The sequence below is a fragment of the Dreissena polymorpha genome, chromosome 7 (assembly GCF_020536995.1).
Source record: "Dreissena polymorpha isolate Duluth1 chromosome 7, UMN_Dpol_1.0, whole genome shotgun sequence".
NCBI lineage: Eukaryota > Metazoa > Mollusca > Bivalvia > Myida > Dreissenidae > Dreissena > Dreissena polymorpha.
In genome coordinates, this window is record NC_068361.1 from 50,101,448 (window position 1) to 50,118,718 (window position 17,271).

The following is a 17,271-nucleotide window of genomic DNA, read 5'->3' on the forward strand; positions in this document are numbered from 1 at the left end:
GACTCAAACCCCATGCAATGCGTTTGTACGAAAATTGTTTTACGCTGAAACAGCGGCTAGCAAAGGGCTAGTTGGCAGTTGATAAGTATCCAGGACTGAAAAATTTGTCAGAAGACATTATTCGTTAATTTATGACGGGTCTAATGAGCGCTCAGACACTTAAAACTAACGCCTGTTGAATCATGTATTAAACGAACCACATGACTCGTCTGACCAATCAGCGAGCGCCTTACATCGATATTGACTGCATTAAGGCACTGTATAAAACAGCCGTACATGGTAGTGTTAACCACTATCGGTGTTAAGCTAAGGTAGGGTTCAGCCTAAGAAAGTATTTCTTTATATGGTATTTATAGTTATTTTTGCAAGAAATATTAATTGCAAATGTTTTGGATAAGTGATTCCATATAGTGATAATGGGATACTGTTTTGGTCTTTCCGGCTCGGTAACTTTCAATTAAAATGGTTTACTTTCAGTTTACTTTGGCAATCTCTGCTTTATAGCGGTGGGGTTGTACATACATCGTTACATTTATTTACAGTATGCAGAGGTTTATTTAATGCTATAGCAAACCGTATCGACAGGTTTAAGAAGTTGTTTGTCGAAAGTTTAAGTGTTTTGGTGCATTTTCATGGTAGGTCAAAACATGTTGATTCGTTTCATGGCTGAACGATTTAATTGTTAATGCTCACCTAGGAATAGAAATCACCTGTGCATTTCGATTGTTCAAGTGCTAGACTTTCAATATGCAAATATGTAATTAATATGCGTAAATTTGTAAACTAATCAGATTGAGTTTGTGTAATTTTCAGCAGCGCCAGATTTGAAACATCAAGAACTGAACAACATCAAGCATGTCGCAGTCCACGATAACAGAAAAGCGGACGGTAATAACGAGCAGTTCCTCTTCTGGTGGAGGAATTTCTTCTGGGGGAGGAATCGCCGGAACCGGATATGATTCCCTTGAAGACATCCCTTACAAGGCGAACCTCGGATCCCGCTCATCAAACATCATGAGCCGGTCGTCTCTTCCGCTGAGGCACAGCGGCGGCGGCGGAACGAGCATCGTCCGAACGGTGGAGTACGGCTATGGGAGCTCCATGCATGGCGGTCATGGCATCTCGGGTGTAAACACCGGCGTGAACAATGTGAAATCCACGAGAGAAAAAGAAAAGAAAGACTTGCAGGACCTGAACGAGCGTTTCGCCAACTACATCGAGAAGGTGCGCTTCCTGGAGGCCCAGAACCGGAAGTTAGGCGGCGAGCTGGACGAGCTGCGTTCCAAGTGGGGTAAGGAGACAGGCCACATCAAGCAAATGTACGAGGCTGAACTGGCGGAGGCGCGGCGGCTAATCGACGACCTGAGCAAGGACAAGGCCGCCCTTGAAATCAAGCTGAGCAGTATCCAAGAGCAGAACGCGAACCTTCACAGCCAGTGAGTACACGCTAACCTACCTTATAGCGTACTTTTATTATACGTGCACGTTTTTTACCGGGTACCTTTTCACTCTGTACAGTTGTCTAAGTTTCATGTTGAAAAGCTTTTTATTGAATCACAGAGCGTAGGCATAAAGCGCAATTTTTTTTTAATCATATATGGCCTTCCCGAAAGTTTTCTGGTAGAAAAAAGTAGAAGTCGAAAAGTATATAAAATTTTCTTCATGGTGTTCGATACGAAACACTGAACACTAACTTTTATTCAAATTTAATATAAGAGCATAATGTAGCTTTTACTTTTTACCGACATCTGGGTCGCTTTCATTGAATCGACGTTATACTGGGGTACTTAATACATCCTCCTCTTATGATCGCGGGTCAGTTTAAAATTAACCCATTTATACCTAGAGTCTAGAAAAAAAGGCCTTTGCAAACAGCGTAGAACCAGATTAGACGCCGCATGATGCGGCGTCTCATCAGGGTCTGCGCTGTTTGCTTAAAGGAATTTCTGTAAGAAATATTCTAAATATAGAAATAAATAAACTAGACATCCCTAATTTTGGAAATAAATTGATCCAATTTAGAAGGATGGGAGAGTTCACTAGGCATAAATGGGTTAAATCGCGCGAGGAGTCAACTTCATGAATACTTGTACACCCGTGGGTTGTGTACCTTAGTATAGAGACTTTGTTCACGCATGTATTTTCATTAAGATAAAGCCACACATTTTACTGAATTAGTCTTAGAGAAAGGCATAGCATTATGTTTTCTATAGATACACGCTTTATAAAACACGTATGCATATCACATCATCAAAGAGTTTTTCACACTACTATTTCATACAGTCTGCGGTTGTTTGCGACTTTATGTTCATGCGCTAAAATTGATTATACAAATTGCAATTACTTGTGTACAACGATTCCTCTAACATATGTTGATCTGACTGGTTAGAAACGTTTTGATCGGTAATAGTTTTTTTTTTACTTTCATATCGTTATATTTCGTGATAAAGACTTTAAACCGTTCACACATGCGCCGTTCCCTGTCTCGTACTAAACTATTAAGGCTCGGCCGTTTAAATCCCCGGATAAGTGTACGCTTCAATTGACGCCTGTAATTTGACAGTATTATCGCGGCAATTTCATGGACATTAAATGGGCATACTGGATATTAAATACAAATTAAATTAAGAAGAATGGGTATTGTAAATAGTTTTCGACGGGTGCAATACAACCCAAATTCGTGGTAACTCAAATCGTAAAAAATAGCATAGACTGAACACGTTCGATGTAAAAAACAAAAGCTTCTGTTATATGTGATAAATATATCTCATTTACTGAGTCGCATTGTAATAACGTTCCTCATATTGTGTAATAGCTTTAACTCCTTCATTTAAGACGGTTCATGTACTTAAACAAAGACGCTCCTCTAGTCTAGCGTGTACCGGTAATCTTTTTGTGGCATTGAAATGCAAGTAGTTTTGGTATAACCCATCTATTGTGAAATTCGCCAAATCTTATCAAATCATTTACATGAAGAAACTATTATTTCTGCTTGCATTCATAAACAAAGACATACTAATAGATTCGTTCTTTGTTTGTAAACAATATATTCAATCTATGCGAATAAGTGTATTTTTCTGGTTCGTTAACACAAGAGTGACGTTATCTCTTACCATGTCTGTTTTCTAGCCTAGCTCTACTCGATCTTGTATGCATCGTTGCAAATCACTGCCTAATAATCCCCAAACATGACAAAAATGACAATGTGCAATATGGTCTCGTAATCCGTATCGTCGCTAAAAGGCTAAGATCTTAATTTTGACAATTTTCAGACAGATATCTTTTAAGCAATTATTCGTCCGTTATAACTTGTCAATACCGATTAATAGACTTCTGTTTAATCTGCAATACGATACATTGTGTAAAACCCATTGCATCTATTGCATCGTTATAACTCACGTTAATAGCCTGTACGTTGAAGGTGTGAACGAACTAATAAATACATACAAATAATAAATACTATTGTGTCGAATTAAGAAATAGATTGATTCACATTTAGCTCGAATTCCTCCTTTCATACATACTAGTATTAAATGTTTGCTGAAAAGTCCATTCACATGTGCTTTCTGAAACAAAACTGTTTCAAGAAATCTAAAATCAGTTTAACCACATTGAGTACAAGCTTTTCGTATGTTCAAACATGGATAAAAAAATCGTTCAGTTTCCTCAAACTGTTTTAAATTATAATTTATATTGAAACTCTACTATTGCATGTTTAAACTGTGGCCTCCGTGGTGTAATGGATATAATGTCCGCCTAGCGACCGGCAGATCACGGGTTCGATCCTGGGAGCATTCTTAGATCTCCGCCAAAGACACCAAGTACTTGTTCTAGGCCAGGAAACGGACTCGAGAGCGTTTTAAATAAGTACTTTAAATGTAATCGAGCTAAAATAAATAGGTTTAAACTAACGCGTTTTTAAACGTAAAACATTTAACTAAACACGTTAACATAGCTTTCAAAACTTCTAGATGGTTACTGTAAAATGTTTTTTCATCAGCAGTGTTCGAACCATCCTAAGATGTCTGACGCAACACGTGTTTCATGTTATATGATAATGTTCAGACGCTCGCCAATCAATTGAGCCTTAATCGATTAACTTCTGCTTCCACTTGCTGAGAAAAAATAAAGCAGCACAAGGGTTCCAAACAGGCTACATTGCACTAGCAATCATAATCAGAAGGTTGTAATGTCCCACGGAAAGGGAGTAGTTAATAATTGTCCGTCCGTACGTTCATACGTCCGTTTGTCACGAACATTGTGTTTCAACTCCTCTTTAACCACTGGGTTTATCTTGCTCAAACTTTCAAACCCAGTTCAATAACCTTAATGTATAGATGATCGGAAATATTGCTGCGACAAGTTTTGGTATCTCTTACTTTAGTCTATTCAATTATGCATATTTTTGAAAGGTTGCCCTCCATTCAATATTTATTTATCAATTACAAATGCATAAATAATCATCAAAACAATATTTTAATTTTAAACCATAATTGGTTTTCTATTGAATTCGTTTCTTAATCATTAATTTTTGATGAGTTGAGACTATCACGAAATATAAGAGGTCAATAAAACATCTACGTATGATGGTTCGCAAGCATTGTGTTTATGGCCAATAGATAAGTAATGTAATGAAACTTGATGCACACGCTTTGTAAAAGACAGGCCTATTTCAAAGTCTCATTTATTAGATGGCCTGGCGCTCACGTATAGTCAAAGCATTTTCTGTGATAGGTTGATAAGTATACCTATTTGTCAAAAGTGCTGATGTTCACAGATTCTCACAGATCATAGAGGCAACACAAACGCCCACATGCCCATATGAGTCGCGCTCTGTGACAAAGGGGTTTACTGCATGTGTGTACCCGATAAGGTTGTGCAGTCCACTAAAGCTTATCAGGGACATTACCTTCCGCTTTTATGGTATTTTTCGTCTAAAGGAAGTCTCTTTTTTTGCGAAAGTAATGTTTAAGGGGAAAGTGTCGCTTGAGAATCGTGGACATCACATTCTAATCTGGTACGACGCTTTACGCACATGCACTAAGCCCCATCTACCAAGAGCCAGGCTCAATACTTGTTTATTCAAAGTAACTTTGTTCACGTTGAGGAGGTATGTCTAATGAACTGCATGATCTCTGCGTTTAACTACACCTGCGCGATTCCGTTAAATAAGAAATGATGATATCTACGTTTAAATACACAAGCGCGATTTCGTTTTATAAGATATGCTGGTTTATATAAAGGTAATCATGCATTTATGAGTAGCTATAGCTTATTATATCACCCGTTTACATCAAATAGTATAAGCTTAATATATACTTCTTTCAACAGCAAGCCTCTGCAAATGTTGCCTTCCGTAAACGAATTCCGTGTACATATTAAACAAACATATTTTGTACATATTAAACAAACAGATTTTATATTAAACGTTGCGTTCGAATTTCAGCCTTGTGCATCTGACTCTGTATTTAACATTTCATTAAAACCTGTGTTAAAATGCTCAAACTAGATACAAAATGGATTAACCGAAAAATGATCTTGAATGGCAATCGCCCATGGATATGTCATTTTGAACAAACCATTTTTTGCTGTTTACCGTCATTTAAAACACAGATATTCATCTTTTTTCTGTTTAACTCCTCACGTACGTAACAATGTTATAACACGCTACATTGATTGAAACGCTCACTTTTCACAGCACAGCGTTTTAAACACTAATGACCCAAGTTTGCCCTCGGCATGATCTAATAACAACACATGTTCGTTTAAGTGTCATTGCCAACTCCATCTTCACTATCTTGATACAACCGTGAAATTCAACATCTTCATGTAACCTCATACATTATAAAGAAAGATGCATCGAAAGTTCCGAACCTCTCTTTTGGCTATTTCACGAAAACACACGCTTTCTTTAAGTTACAAAGTAATCATAATTAACAAACCATCTATTTTATTGTGTTGTTTACTGAATGCTGTAAGTATTGAATATTTATTAAATAATAAATCAAGGGCTCATTTGCTTGACAAACTGTCTGATAGTATCTACTCAATTTGGATCGGCCCTGCAAACCCGCTGATCCAAAACGTCCCCCTGTTGACTGAGCGATGCACAAATCGCATCACATGCCGCGACAAAATCAATAAAACGTCAATCATTATACCGTAGGCGTTTGTTTCGGTGTCGGAGTTAAGGCAGAATTTCATAAAGGCACATGATGTCACAGTAACCTTTATTAACAATGCGTGATTTACTTTGTTCATTTTGCTTTAGTAAACCCTGCTAAATAAAACGAAGTTGATACCGGTTCACACAATGTTTCGATGAATACTATATTAAATAGTTGATATGCATAGCCTTTACGTTAACGCTTGATTTTGTTATCATAATGCAGCAGAAACGACATATTGTTTAAGAAATCAATTGTTTAACCATTCAAGTCAAATATACCTTTTTTTCAAAAGGCACCACGATTCCTTGGTACTTCATCATCAGACAAAAGGTTTTGCGAATGATTTGTTTTTAATTCACATGTCAAAGGCAATTCTGTTGATTTATTGAAGGCTAGCATCTGTTATGGAGTATTCGATCGTCCTTTATTACAACATTCAGCAGTTAAAATAATTGTTTGACCAATATTGCATCGTCATTTGTAGAGATATACACGAAATTCTAATTCACGTTAGTTGTACTAATAAATCATTCGCGAATAAAGTCTCTCATTCTGTATTAAGAAAATAGTCTGTAATACTGTATTAAGGAAATAGTCTCTAATACTGTATTAAGGAAATAGTATCTAATACTGTATTTACGAAATAGTCTCTAATACTGTATTAAGGAAATAGTCTCTAAAATCGTATTAAGGAAAATGAAAAAAGCCAGGATGTGATGTGCTCCGTGTTCTTAACAACCGCAACACTTAACTTGTTAAGCTTCTGAACGAAATAGATAACGTTTACTCCCTTGCAAATTGTCAGGAATATACAGGAATGAACGAAATTACCAAAGTAGCATGTAACTTAAGAAATACTATAGTCTATATTCCGTGTATAAAACGCGGTAAAGAATTTTCTAGACCGTATGCATTTATCAGTATAAAAACCGTCGTGATTTATGGGTAAAGCTCCAGTATGCATGTTGCAAATAAGTATTCCTTTGACATTAATAAATGAAGCTCTTCGTTATTTTGCCAAACTTGCCAGCCGCCGCTTAACATCTTATAGCTAGAAGCCTCGTGTGCGTCAGTAAGTTTTGCATCTTTCCCATCACGAAGGCGCTGGTTTGATAGTGTTAATTGTTCTACGGCAAAGAACCATTTGTCATTGTTCTTTCCTTTTAACAGTCGTCCAAAAGTAACCTAGCCTTCGGACAATTGGTAAAGTTGCGGACGCTTGCGTGTAGCCGCCGCATCATTAGTTTATTTGGGCGTGACGATAAATTATTAGGATATTACCTTGACAGGCGGGATATCCCGTATTTCAAACTTGACACGCGCGTTTGTGCGATGCAGTGTTATATATTTTGGCCCCAATACAATAATAAAAATCCAAAACAATTTTTTATTAAAGAAATTTTTTATTTTTTTTGCTCCATGTTAATGTTTATACAATACTAATGTTAATGTTTATACAATACTACTGCAGTCAAAATTAAGTAAAAAAACTGGACATTTTTTATGTAATTGTTGTATGCATGTTATACACATGTTGTGACGACTATAAGGTCAGCCGTAGTCCTTCGATTGAAGCAAACTTTCAAATCATATTTGACAACTAAATCATTGATGACAGAGCAGAGATAAAAGTGAATATTTGATCTATCTCGGGACGTCTGAAAATAGCCGGCTTCTCCATTTATTACCATTGGCCTCTCCCATTAACATGCCGAAGAGTAGGTTGCCTCCGCCTAGTAAATTGCTGCTTTTCATGTGTGCTCAGCGTTTTTTGCATTCATCAACCACGGTTACTCGCAAATTCCTTCAAAAATGCTTACTTTGCGATGTTAATCACACGAGTAGGGCCATAAAGCGGAATATCTTGTCGACCAACGCATGGAGTTTCTTATTTAAGCTCTTCTCAGTAAGAATTTCGTTGCAGTAAATATTTGTTTTATTATTCGGAAGGTTTAGGGCAAGTACGGGAAAGGACAAGTTGTTTCACTGCATGTTTGCGGCTTAATCCTGGATACATGCTAGATCTCATACGCATTTGAACAACATTGTTTTTATTTTTTTATTCAGTTTGCAGTATGTATTATCAAGGATTAAAAAGCATTTAATGATAACGAGTCATGAGAACATCTTACAACACTCAAACTATATAACGGATGCATTTATTTTCTACAGAAAACCAGACCAATCCAAAGCTGTGAATTTTAAAATGATATGTATTAAAGCATATCGGTAATTGCCTCAGCTTTTGTCTATAGCTGTTAACTGGTTTGAATACCGTTGTCATAACTTTATAATATACAGACTGCTTGGAGGCGGTATTCTGACATATGACAAAATCTTATTCGAAGAAAAAATTGAAAATTGTCTGGCACTATCTTAACAACACCTTATTTGCAGACGTATCTGTAATATAATTTACGAAGCAGAAATATAATAATAAATAATAACTCTCACACCGAAAAGTCAATAACAAAACTCGCCCACTCCATATCAGCAAAATTGTCTTTGAGGCGAAATAACTCAAATATTTGGGTAGATATCTCTCATTTAGAAATTAGATTGGCATCTTTCCCTAGTCTAACGCAGACGCCTATCACATAGACCAACAAGAAGGGTGATGAATAGTTAATGGAATTGATGGAAACTATTATAATGGTCGTGGATAAACATGTTCAATAATGCGCCGCCACCTGTTTCATAATTGATGCTTTCCTCCGTGGACCAATGTCAATGCAACGTCTATTGCATTCCCATAGGATCCTATATTTCCTTCATGCCAACTACGTACATCTCCAATATAGTATAAGTATCTTTTTAAAGTTTGCGCAAAATCTATAACAACCAAACTGCAAAATATGTTTTGTGTTGGCGTCCGTTAGTCTCTAGAGACAACACACTCGAGTTCCTTGAGGACATTACGCTTGTGTATTGCGTTGTTCATCAAACAATAGATTAAATGGTGGAGTTATGATCACAATTATACAAGTTCTACAATTGATCCTATTTCTTTTGATGAACGCATTTCATGCAACACTTTACATTTAAGTTTGTTTTGTGTTGTCATTCGATGCATAATGCGTATGATTGGTATTGCATTTCCTTTTGAACGTCTAATATAAAATGTTTTAGCTGTCAATGAAATGGAAATATAATACGAAACAATGAATATTCTATAACGTTTAGTTGAGGATGTTGCAAAACAAAAAAGCAACATCGCTGCATTTACTTCTTTCTTGCGGAAAGAATATGACAGCAGGACGTACAGAGCATGATGCTCCCACATTGCACCGATCATTTCTACATCTGTGGCATACCACGTTAGACGGTCTCATGGATACGGTTGCCATCCATTCTGGGAAATCTACATTCATTCCATTACCCACGCCTTTTTGTCAAGTACTTTTACTCGGTCGTGGATTACCATTTTGTTATTTAATGGTCTGATAATAAGCAACAAACACCTTAATGTTGCTGTGCGGTTTTATGTCTACCTTTTATTGTCGTTAACTACCGTAAACCCAAGATCGTTAAATGTCGCATTTTATTCGCTAGGTAAGCTGTTTTTCACGTTGCAGTACACTTGCCTTTTGTAAAATTCGCATATCTTAATTTAGGCAACAATCATACAAAACTTGTTGCATCGTGTTTCGAATTAATATAGATGATTAACAAACTTGGTTGACATTCTCCAATGACTGGTTGGGACGTCTGGCTGGAATAACAATAATTACCTTGTTGGAGGATTGGGGCCTTGAATTAAAAAATAAATAATAATTAGATGAATATTTAAGAAATCATATTTTTTTTCTCTTTCGAAGCATTAACTGTAACATATAATCACGCATAACATGTTCATGAACTTCAAAACATTGAACAAAAGAAACACATTTCGTATATTCATTCGTCTTTGTTATAGTTTTCGTAATTAGACTCTACTAAATGTCTTTGATCGAAGTACCACGTAGATGTTTAGTTTTTCTTTGTGAGTTTCAGCTATAATAGGTTTTTAGTGTCAACATTATCAACTTCATGGTACATACAATATACCATTTAGCATTTCCAATATTTGGCGTTGCCTCGTATTGATCAGACAATGCCGCGGGATTCTATTTCTTAATTAACCGTCAGAAAAAACACAAGCCTCTGCAAATGCACAGCAGTCGTCGTATAACTTATCTCAAAGACTAATGGCTGTTGGCATAAATAGTCGACAGCAATTTAACATTGAATTACCAATATAGGATTTCAGACGAACGTCCGATTAACAAGTAACCGGGTTACGGCTCACAACGTATTTTTCAAACGCATCATTTCGTCTGGCTCTATTGTTTTCGTTTGACGTTGGCATGAACTTATCGGAAACAAAACTTTGTTAAAACTTTCAAGAAATAAAACAAAAGTATTAGGTCAAAAGTAATATACATAAACATAAATGAAACATAATAAAACCAAAGAAGCCCGATAAATGCGTTCTGCATTAAATTGAAACTATTGATTATTATTTTCTTAAAAGAAATCTTATTAAAACTAAACGAACGATATTGTTTATCATTCACAATATTCAATTGTAATATAAAGCACATGTTTGGACATTTCCCAACGCAACGTCTTAATCGGCCCTTAAATGGAAGAACAATTCGCAGACATAGCCAGACATTTCTGCCAACGGTAACAAGTGAAGTCTTCTTTAAGTCTCCCATGGGTTCTAGACACAGCGATAAGAACTGACGCAGTTAAAGCTTGTTTGGCATAAAATACAAATAAAATCTGTCTGCGATATAAAACAACAAGGTCTCATTTGATCTCTGTTTCTACCATAGTGGACAGTAATTGTCAGCAATGTCTCTGTAATACATTGACAACGAAATCCAGACGCTCTATATTAGGTTGTTTACAGTATTCAACGATTTTGATACCAGAATTATTTCTATTTGATTTTGCCAACTACATGTTAGAATTTACCATCCCTAATGACAACAGTGCAAATTAAGTTAAAAATAAAACGTGTTTCTGTATATTTAAAAATAGTTTGTATACTTTTCTTCTCTACTTTATAACTAATTTACCTCGCAAATGTTTCACAATCTCTGAACATGTCTTATTCCTGAAATTCCGCAATTTCTTCATATCGTGTTAAACAATAACAGCATGTTATTCGTTTGAAATAACCCAATACCGGTAATGAGATACACGACGTCAAGCACTTGCAAAAATACAGAAAGCGCCCTAATGAGCAATACCAAATATTATTGATACAGTGAAATAAATGTGTGTAAATACACTTCCACAAGACCTTACTGTCTAGACGTTCTTAATATGACAACCACTTGAATTGATTGGTCGGCAACCAAACGGAAATGTTATTTTCGTGTGGCGTCTGGATTTTCTGTTATTTGCAAGAAGTTATTAACTTGGTCTATAACAACCTCGTGCTATTAATAAACGGTTAGTTAGAATTCCTAAATGACTAGTCTACGGTCGTAAAACGAATTACTAACTACACGGGTCCTGTCATTTAATTGGCGTAGATGAAACCAACGATTAGTGTTTCTAAAGAAAAATAGACTGCGTTCATTCTAAGCACATTACAAACTTACATCAACATATAGAATGTCATCGTTGTGAGAATACATTACTTCTAGAACATCACGAAATGGTGGTGTTGTATTTTATTTTCAATTAATTACGGTCTTACAAATGTGTGTATTATGAAATTAGGCCAAAAAGGCGATCATAGACACGATAACGCGATTACAAACTACTTGTTCAAAAGAAGTACGAACCCGATTGTGTTCTTTGCACATGTCTTTTACTTTGAACCTTGCGCATTTTTACATTAATACGAGCTTTCAATTTTAATATTGTGAAAGGTCTATTTTTCAACTATCCATGCAACAAGTGACTTTCATATTCACGTATTTGAGTACAGATATAAGTAAATATTATGATTTGGCTTCTTAACGCAAGTTTCTTAATCTGCCTCATCAACATATACCCATAAACACCGAATAGAAAGATGTGGATTTACTCTTATTAGCACCCCTACATTAAGCTCGATGATTCGCAAACGAAAAAGCAACCCTTTAATTCCTGAAAACGTAGTCCCAGATTAGCCTGTGCAGACTGGCGTATGTTATAACCTTCATGCATTTATTGACGCTCTCAAGCCTATGGTTATATTTTATTGATTCTAATATTTCTAACCATCCTGTAAACAGCCAAACCTGAGAACAGCGGTCAGTCAGTGGAAATGACCAGAGTGACCGCTGTCCACAGGTGACCTCAAACTCATCGCTCTATGGTTCCATCCTTCATTTCAGACTGGATGAGTCTAAGAAGTACCGACAGATGGACCGTGAGACGATTAACAAGCTGAACCAGGCCATAGCCGACCTTGAGAGCGAGGTCAACATGTTGAGACGCTCCATCGAGTCACTGGAGACGGAGCGAGGACGCGACAAGGCCACCATCAACCGCCTCCAACAGGAAGTCGACAAACTCCGCATCGTAAGTGTCCCTACAACATTGGTCAAACGTTTTATGGCAGTCTATATAGTGAAAGTGCGCTTCGACTTGACCTGCACAATATTACAGCATTGTGCATGTCAATCTAAATAGTGAAAGTGCGTTTGTAGATTACCTTTAAAATGTTATAGTATTGACCATGCCAATGTTTAAAGTCAAAGTGCGTTTGCAGGTAACCTTCAAAATGTTATAGTATTGGCCATGCCAATATTTATAGTCGAGGTGCGCTTGCACTTGACTTGCAGGAATTCACAGCCTTTGTCGTTCGGTTTACATTTCTCCATATAGAATGAGTGCACTTCGCTCAAAACATAGTTAATTGCATTTTCCCTGCTTTTGGTTTATTCGCGCATTTTTATCAAATGTAAATTGTTAATATTACACAGACATTGTAACAAATATTTTTTAATAATTGTGTATATGAATTTCTGTCGTGGTAGCAAACGTTGGTGGAGGCGCTATTCAAACAATGATATATTATTTATGCATAAAAACTACGTTACCCGGAGTCAAATGGCATTTACAAACATTATACATTATAGAAATTATTATTATAAATAACAATAATAAGAATGAATGTTATTAAATGAACATCAGTATCTACCAATTAAGAACATCTTTGTGGAGTCGCATAAAAAGGGAAATCATTTTATTTATAACTAGACAAGCGATTGATAATCAGTTACTGTTTTCAACCAAGAAAATTACCTGCCTAGTCTTGCAGACTGAAAAGCAATGTAGAACGTTAACATGATGCCAAGAACAGCTCTGTGCCGTGTGTAATCGATATTTTCTCATAAAACCCAGACGGTACATCATTAATTTGCCAACTTGATGCTACGATGCACATCCCACGATTTTTGATTACTGGAATGATGCACACATATTGTATATTATGTAATGATGCATACAATTTACATTATTACGCGTTAATATTTCAAGAGGGGGGGGGGTTATAACATGCTTTCTATATTCCTGAATTGATTGATTGAAAGGAATTTTGATTTCTGTTACGAGTCAACAATTACCATTTCCCCTGCTAAAATTAGTAAATGAAAAACAGGCTACAAAATGTGTTTTCGTCCTGCAAGATGTATCTTTGGTTGCACTTTTCGTTAAGTCCGATGCCTTTATTACTAAATGTGCATTGCATTGAAATGCACTTAATCGAAGAAATGTTGCCATTTAATTGAGATACGTGTTCTACAGTCAAGCATCAGTCTGTTCAGTTTTAACAGGTAATGTACGGATTCAGTGTTAAAAATAAATAACTAGTTGGAAGTTACTTGTCAGTTATGCATATTATTTTAACGCAAGTCTTGGCTGAATACTGATTTAATGAGCATAAACAATGAAGTTTTATTATTATTTATTATTATCATTATTATTTATTGTTGATATTGTAATGTAATGTACTCAAAGCAATACATTAAACCATGCGTTTCCATGGCATTGGTTATAGGTCTTGCCTATGTTCTGGAATACTTAGTACATACTTACCAAACAACACATGTATGAAAACTAAATATGGATAAGTAGTTTACCATATTGCATGCAGGCTTTATCGAAATAAGATTTCTATACAGAACACACAACAAGATAAGGAAATGTACTAGTTGATTATTATTTCGTCGAAATGTCTTCAGGACCTGAACAACGAGACGCTGGCCCATCTTGACGCCGAGAACCGCCGCCAGACTCTGGAAGAGGAGATGGAATTCATGAAGAAGGTCCACGAACAGGTAACACACCACGTGGCTTTAATTGCCTGATTCTGTGAAAACTAAGCTTAATGCATTGGGTAAAGTATCATCCCTGATTACTTGTGCAGTCCGCACATGCTGATCAGAGACGACACCTTCCGCTTGTATGGAAGTTTTTCGTTCTTCTTAGTGAAAGTCATGTCTAGGCGGAAAGTGTCGCCCCTGTTTAGCCTGTGCGGACTGCCCAGGCTAATCTGGGATGACACTTCACTCACATGCAGTTAGCTCAGATCTCTTTCGTTGTTTCGCGTTTCGACAGTACATACACCGACCGCTACAGTGCTGACAGTACATACACCGACCGCTACAGTGCTGACAGTACATACACCGACCGCTACAGTGCTGACAGTACATACACCGACCGCTACAGTGCTGACAGTACATACACCGACCGCTACAGTGCTGACAGTACATACACCGACCGCTACAGTGCTGACAGTACATACACCGACCGCTACAGTGCTGACAGTACATACACCGACCGCTACAGTGCTGACAGTACATACACCGACCGCTACAGTGCTGACAGTACATACACCGACCGCTACAGTGCTGATTGAAAGCATAATAGTGCATTATGCTATTAAAACGTACACTGCAGATTTGGTGTAAAACCTTCCAGATACATGTATAGAAGTTAATATAAAACACTGAACTTTTGACCAAAGCTATTCCATGCACCCTAACAATGACAATGAAATTGCAAAGGGATCCTGTTTTGGTGCATGATTTACTAAGAAAATAAAGAAAACCTCTTTGGCAATCAGTTAATTAAGGAGTTGAACAAATGTACTTTGTTGCTGTATTAAACGAATGACCATTACATTCGTGATGGTGCTTTATAAAGAAAACTATATTCTTCTGAACACAATTATAACCAGTGTTGTTGGGTTAGAAAGCTAGCATTGTCTATTATGCGAAATCGATTGCATAATGTGACCTCTGTAATCCATGCCGCATTAGCTCGAACAGTAAGTCTAGCGTGACAATTGTCATAAAGCGCGCTTGTGACTCAGACGACAGATGTATGCAGCGCGTGACCTAGGGGATGCGTGCGCATTCTCAACAAGGGGCTATTGATCACATCACACCATGGGGCCACACTGACCTTGTCGAAACACTTTACTTTCGTGCCAGAGTTCGCAAAACCCGTTTTCTCTCATTCTTGAATGATTTACCTAATTGCACGAAATACATGTATATATATTTTTTGTTACAGTGAAGTATATACATGTTAACTAATCCCTCTCAACGGTGGTTATACTGAACGAACAGAAGTCTTTTTATGCATGCTTTAGAATATGATCCATTCAGATAGTGTTCTGGAAGTGGTATCGAGAAGAAATGTTCATTACATGTTTTATCATCAGCTACAACGTGGTTTTCCACAGCACTTACGTATGTTTGATCCCCGTAAGAACATGCAAATGTCCCAATTTTTGCCAGTTTGACCTCTAAGTGCAGAAAGGGAGAATTCCGCTTTGGTCAATAGCCCGGTGCCATGGACAGGCAAATCTGTATGTGGTGGTCATTAGTTGGTAAACACAATTTAGAAATAGCCCTAATTAAGTCAATCCAATGCAGAATTATTGTCAAATAATGTCTCAAGCTTGTTTGCCCGTTAGCTGCCCGCGAACATGGGAATCAATATTACATCTAACATATGAGATAAGGCTCGATGCAGTGCCAATTTATGGGAGTTACATTTAGTAACGATACATTTGATACCGATATATGGTTCCATGAATCGTTATAGAATTAGACGGTAAATGCAGACATATCTGGCAATTTTACGAAAAATAATGGCGTTTTATGGATTGTTTCATATGTGATACGGTTCAAGTCTCGTTCTGACAAAACTGGGCTGAAAGCGTGTGCGTAAAGTTTGGTTCCAGATAAGCCTGTGCAGTCCGCAAAGGCTAATCAGGGACAACATGTTTAGCATAGAATGGATTTAAGTTAAGAAGAGACTTACTTCAAATAAAAAAAATCATAAATCGGAAAGTGTCGTCCCTTTTTAGCCTGTACAAACTCCAGAGGCTATTACAGGACGACACTTTACACATATAAATTAGGCCCAGTTTTCCGGGAACGCGGCTCATATAATGGCGTACATAAGGTGTTATAATGAAGCTATATCATGGTGTCAATGATCGATATCTGATGCCAGACTGGTGTCAGGCGAGGGCACACGGAGGTGCGGTGGATGCCAGCATATTGATTGCTATAGATAGCACAGGGATTAAAGCTGTGATCGCTATTGATTGTGAAATGTCTAATGGAATGCTTTCATAATTCTCTATGACACTATATGAACTATTTCCATAGCCTTTGCAGTAAGCATAATATGGTTCTCTCGTGTGTATTTTCCAAGAGAAATGGAGAACGATTATAAGAGGTGGTAATCTGAATTATTTAAAGCATGATCATGTTACAGACGTTTGGTCCCGAAGGATCTCCATTTTGTTTGTTATTAGAACAGCAGGCTTTTGTATGTGTGAGCATAACGCTTTTTCTGGGTATACGAATTCGTCTGTTGAACTCACGCATATATGGAAACAGTTGAACTTCGTATGTTAACAATATCGACTGCTTGTGTCGTAATAAGTAAGAATTAAACCGCTCTGCTCACTAAATCGTAGCATAGGTACATGTAAGACTTGTTCCTGGCGCACTCGATGTACTTTATTAACATCTAAGCTATCATGTGTCGTGCTCAACCCGGCATCTGCCGTGTTCAGCTCTTGTACACCATTTATCTGTTGCCTTAAGTGTTTAAACCATGTTTCGATTTTGGGTTCTTTGCATCAATC

At 37.0% G+C, this 17,271-nt stretch overlaps 1 protein-coding gene across 4 annotated transcripts in view; it reads left to right on the forward strand.

Annotated features, from left to right (window-relative positions):
- Positions 1–230: 230 nt before the first annotated feature.
- Positions 231–17,271, forward strand: part of LOC127837952 (70 kDa neurofilament protein-like) — a 35,248-nt gene continuing 18,207 nt past the window's right edge. The window contains exons 1-4 of one of the 4 annotated variants that reach the window (XM_052365419.1): positions 231–311; positions 814–1,436; positions 12,491–12,677; positions 14,342–14,437. In XM_052365419.1, the coding sequence (XP_052221379.1) occupies positions 856–1,436; positions 12,491–12,677; positions 14,342–14,437 (864 nt within the window). In that variant the 5' untranslated portion in view covers positions 231–311; positions 814–855. The other 3 variants (XM_052365423.1, XM_052365422.1, XM_052365421.1) reach the window with 3 other exon arrangements.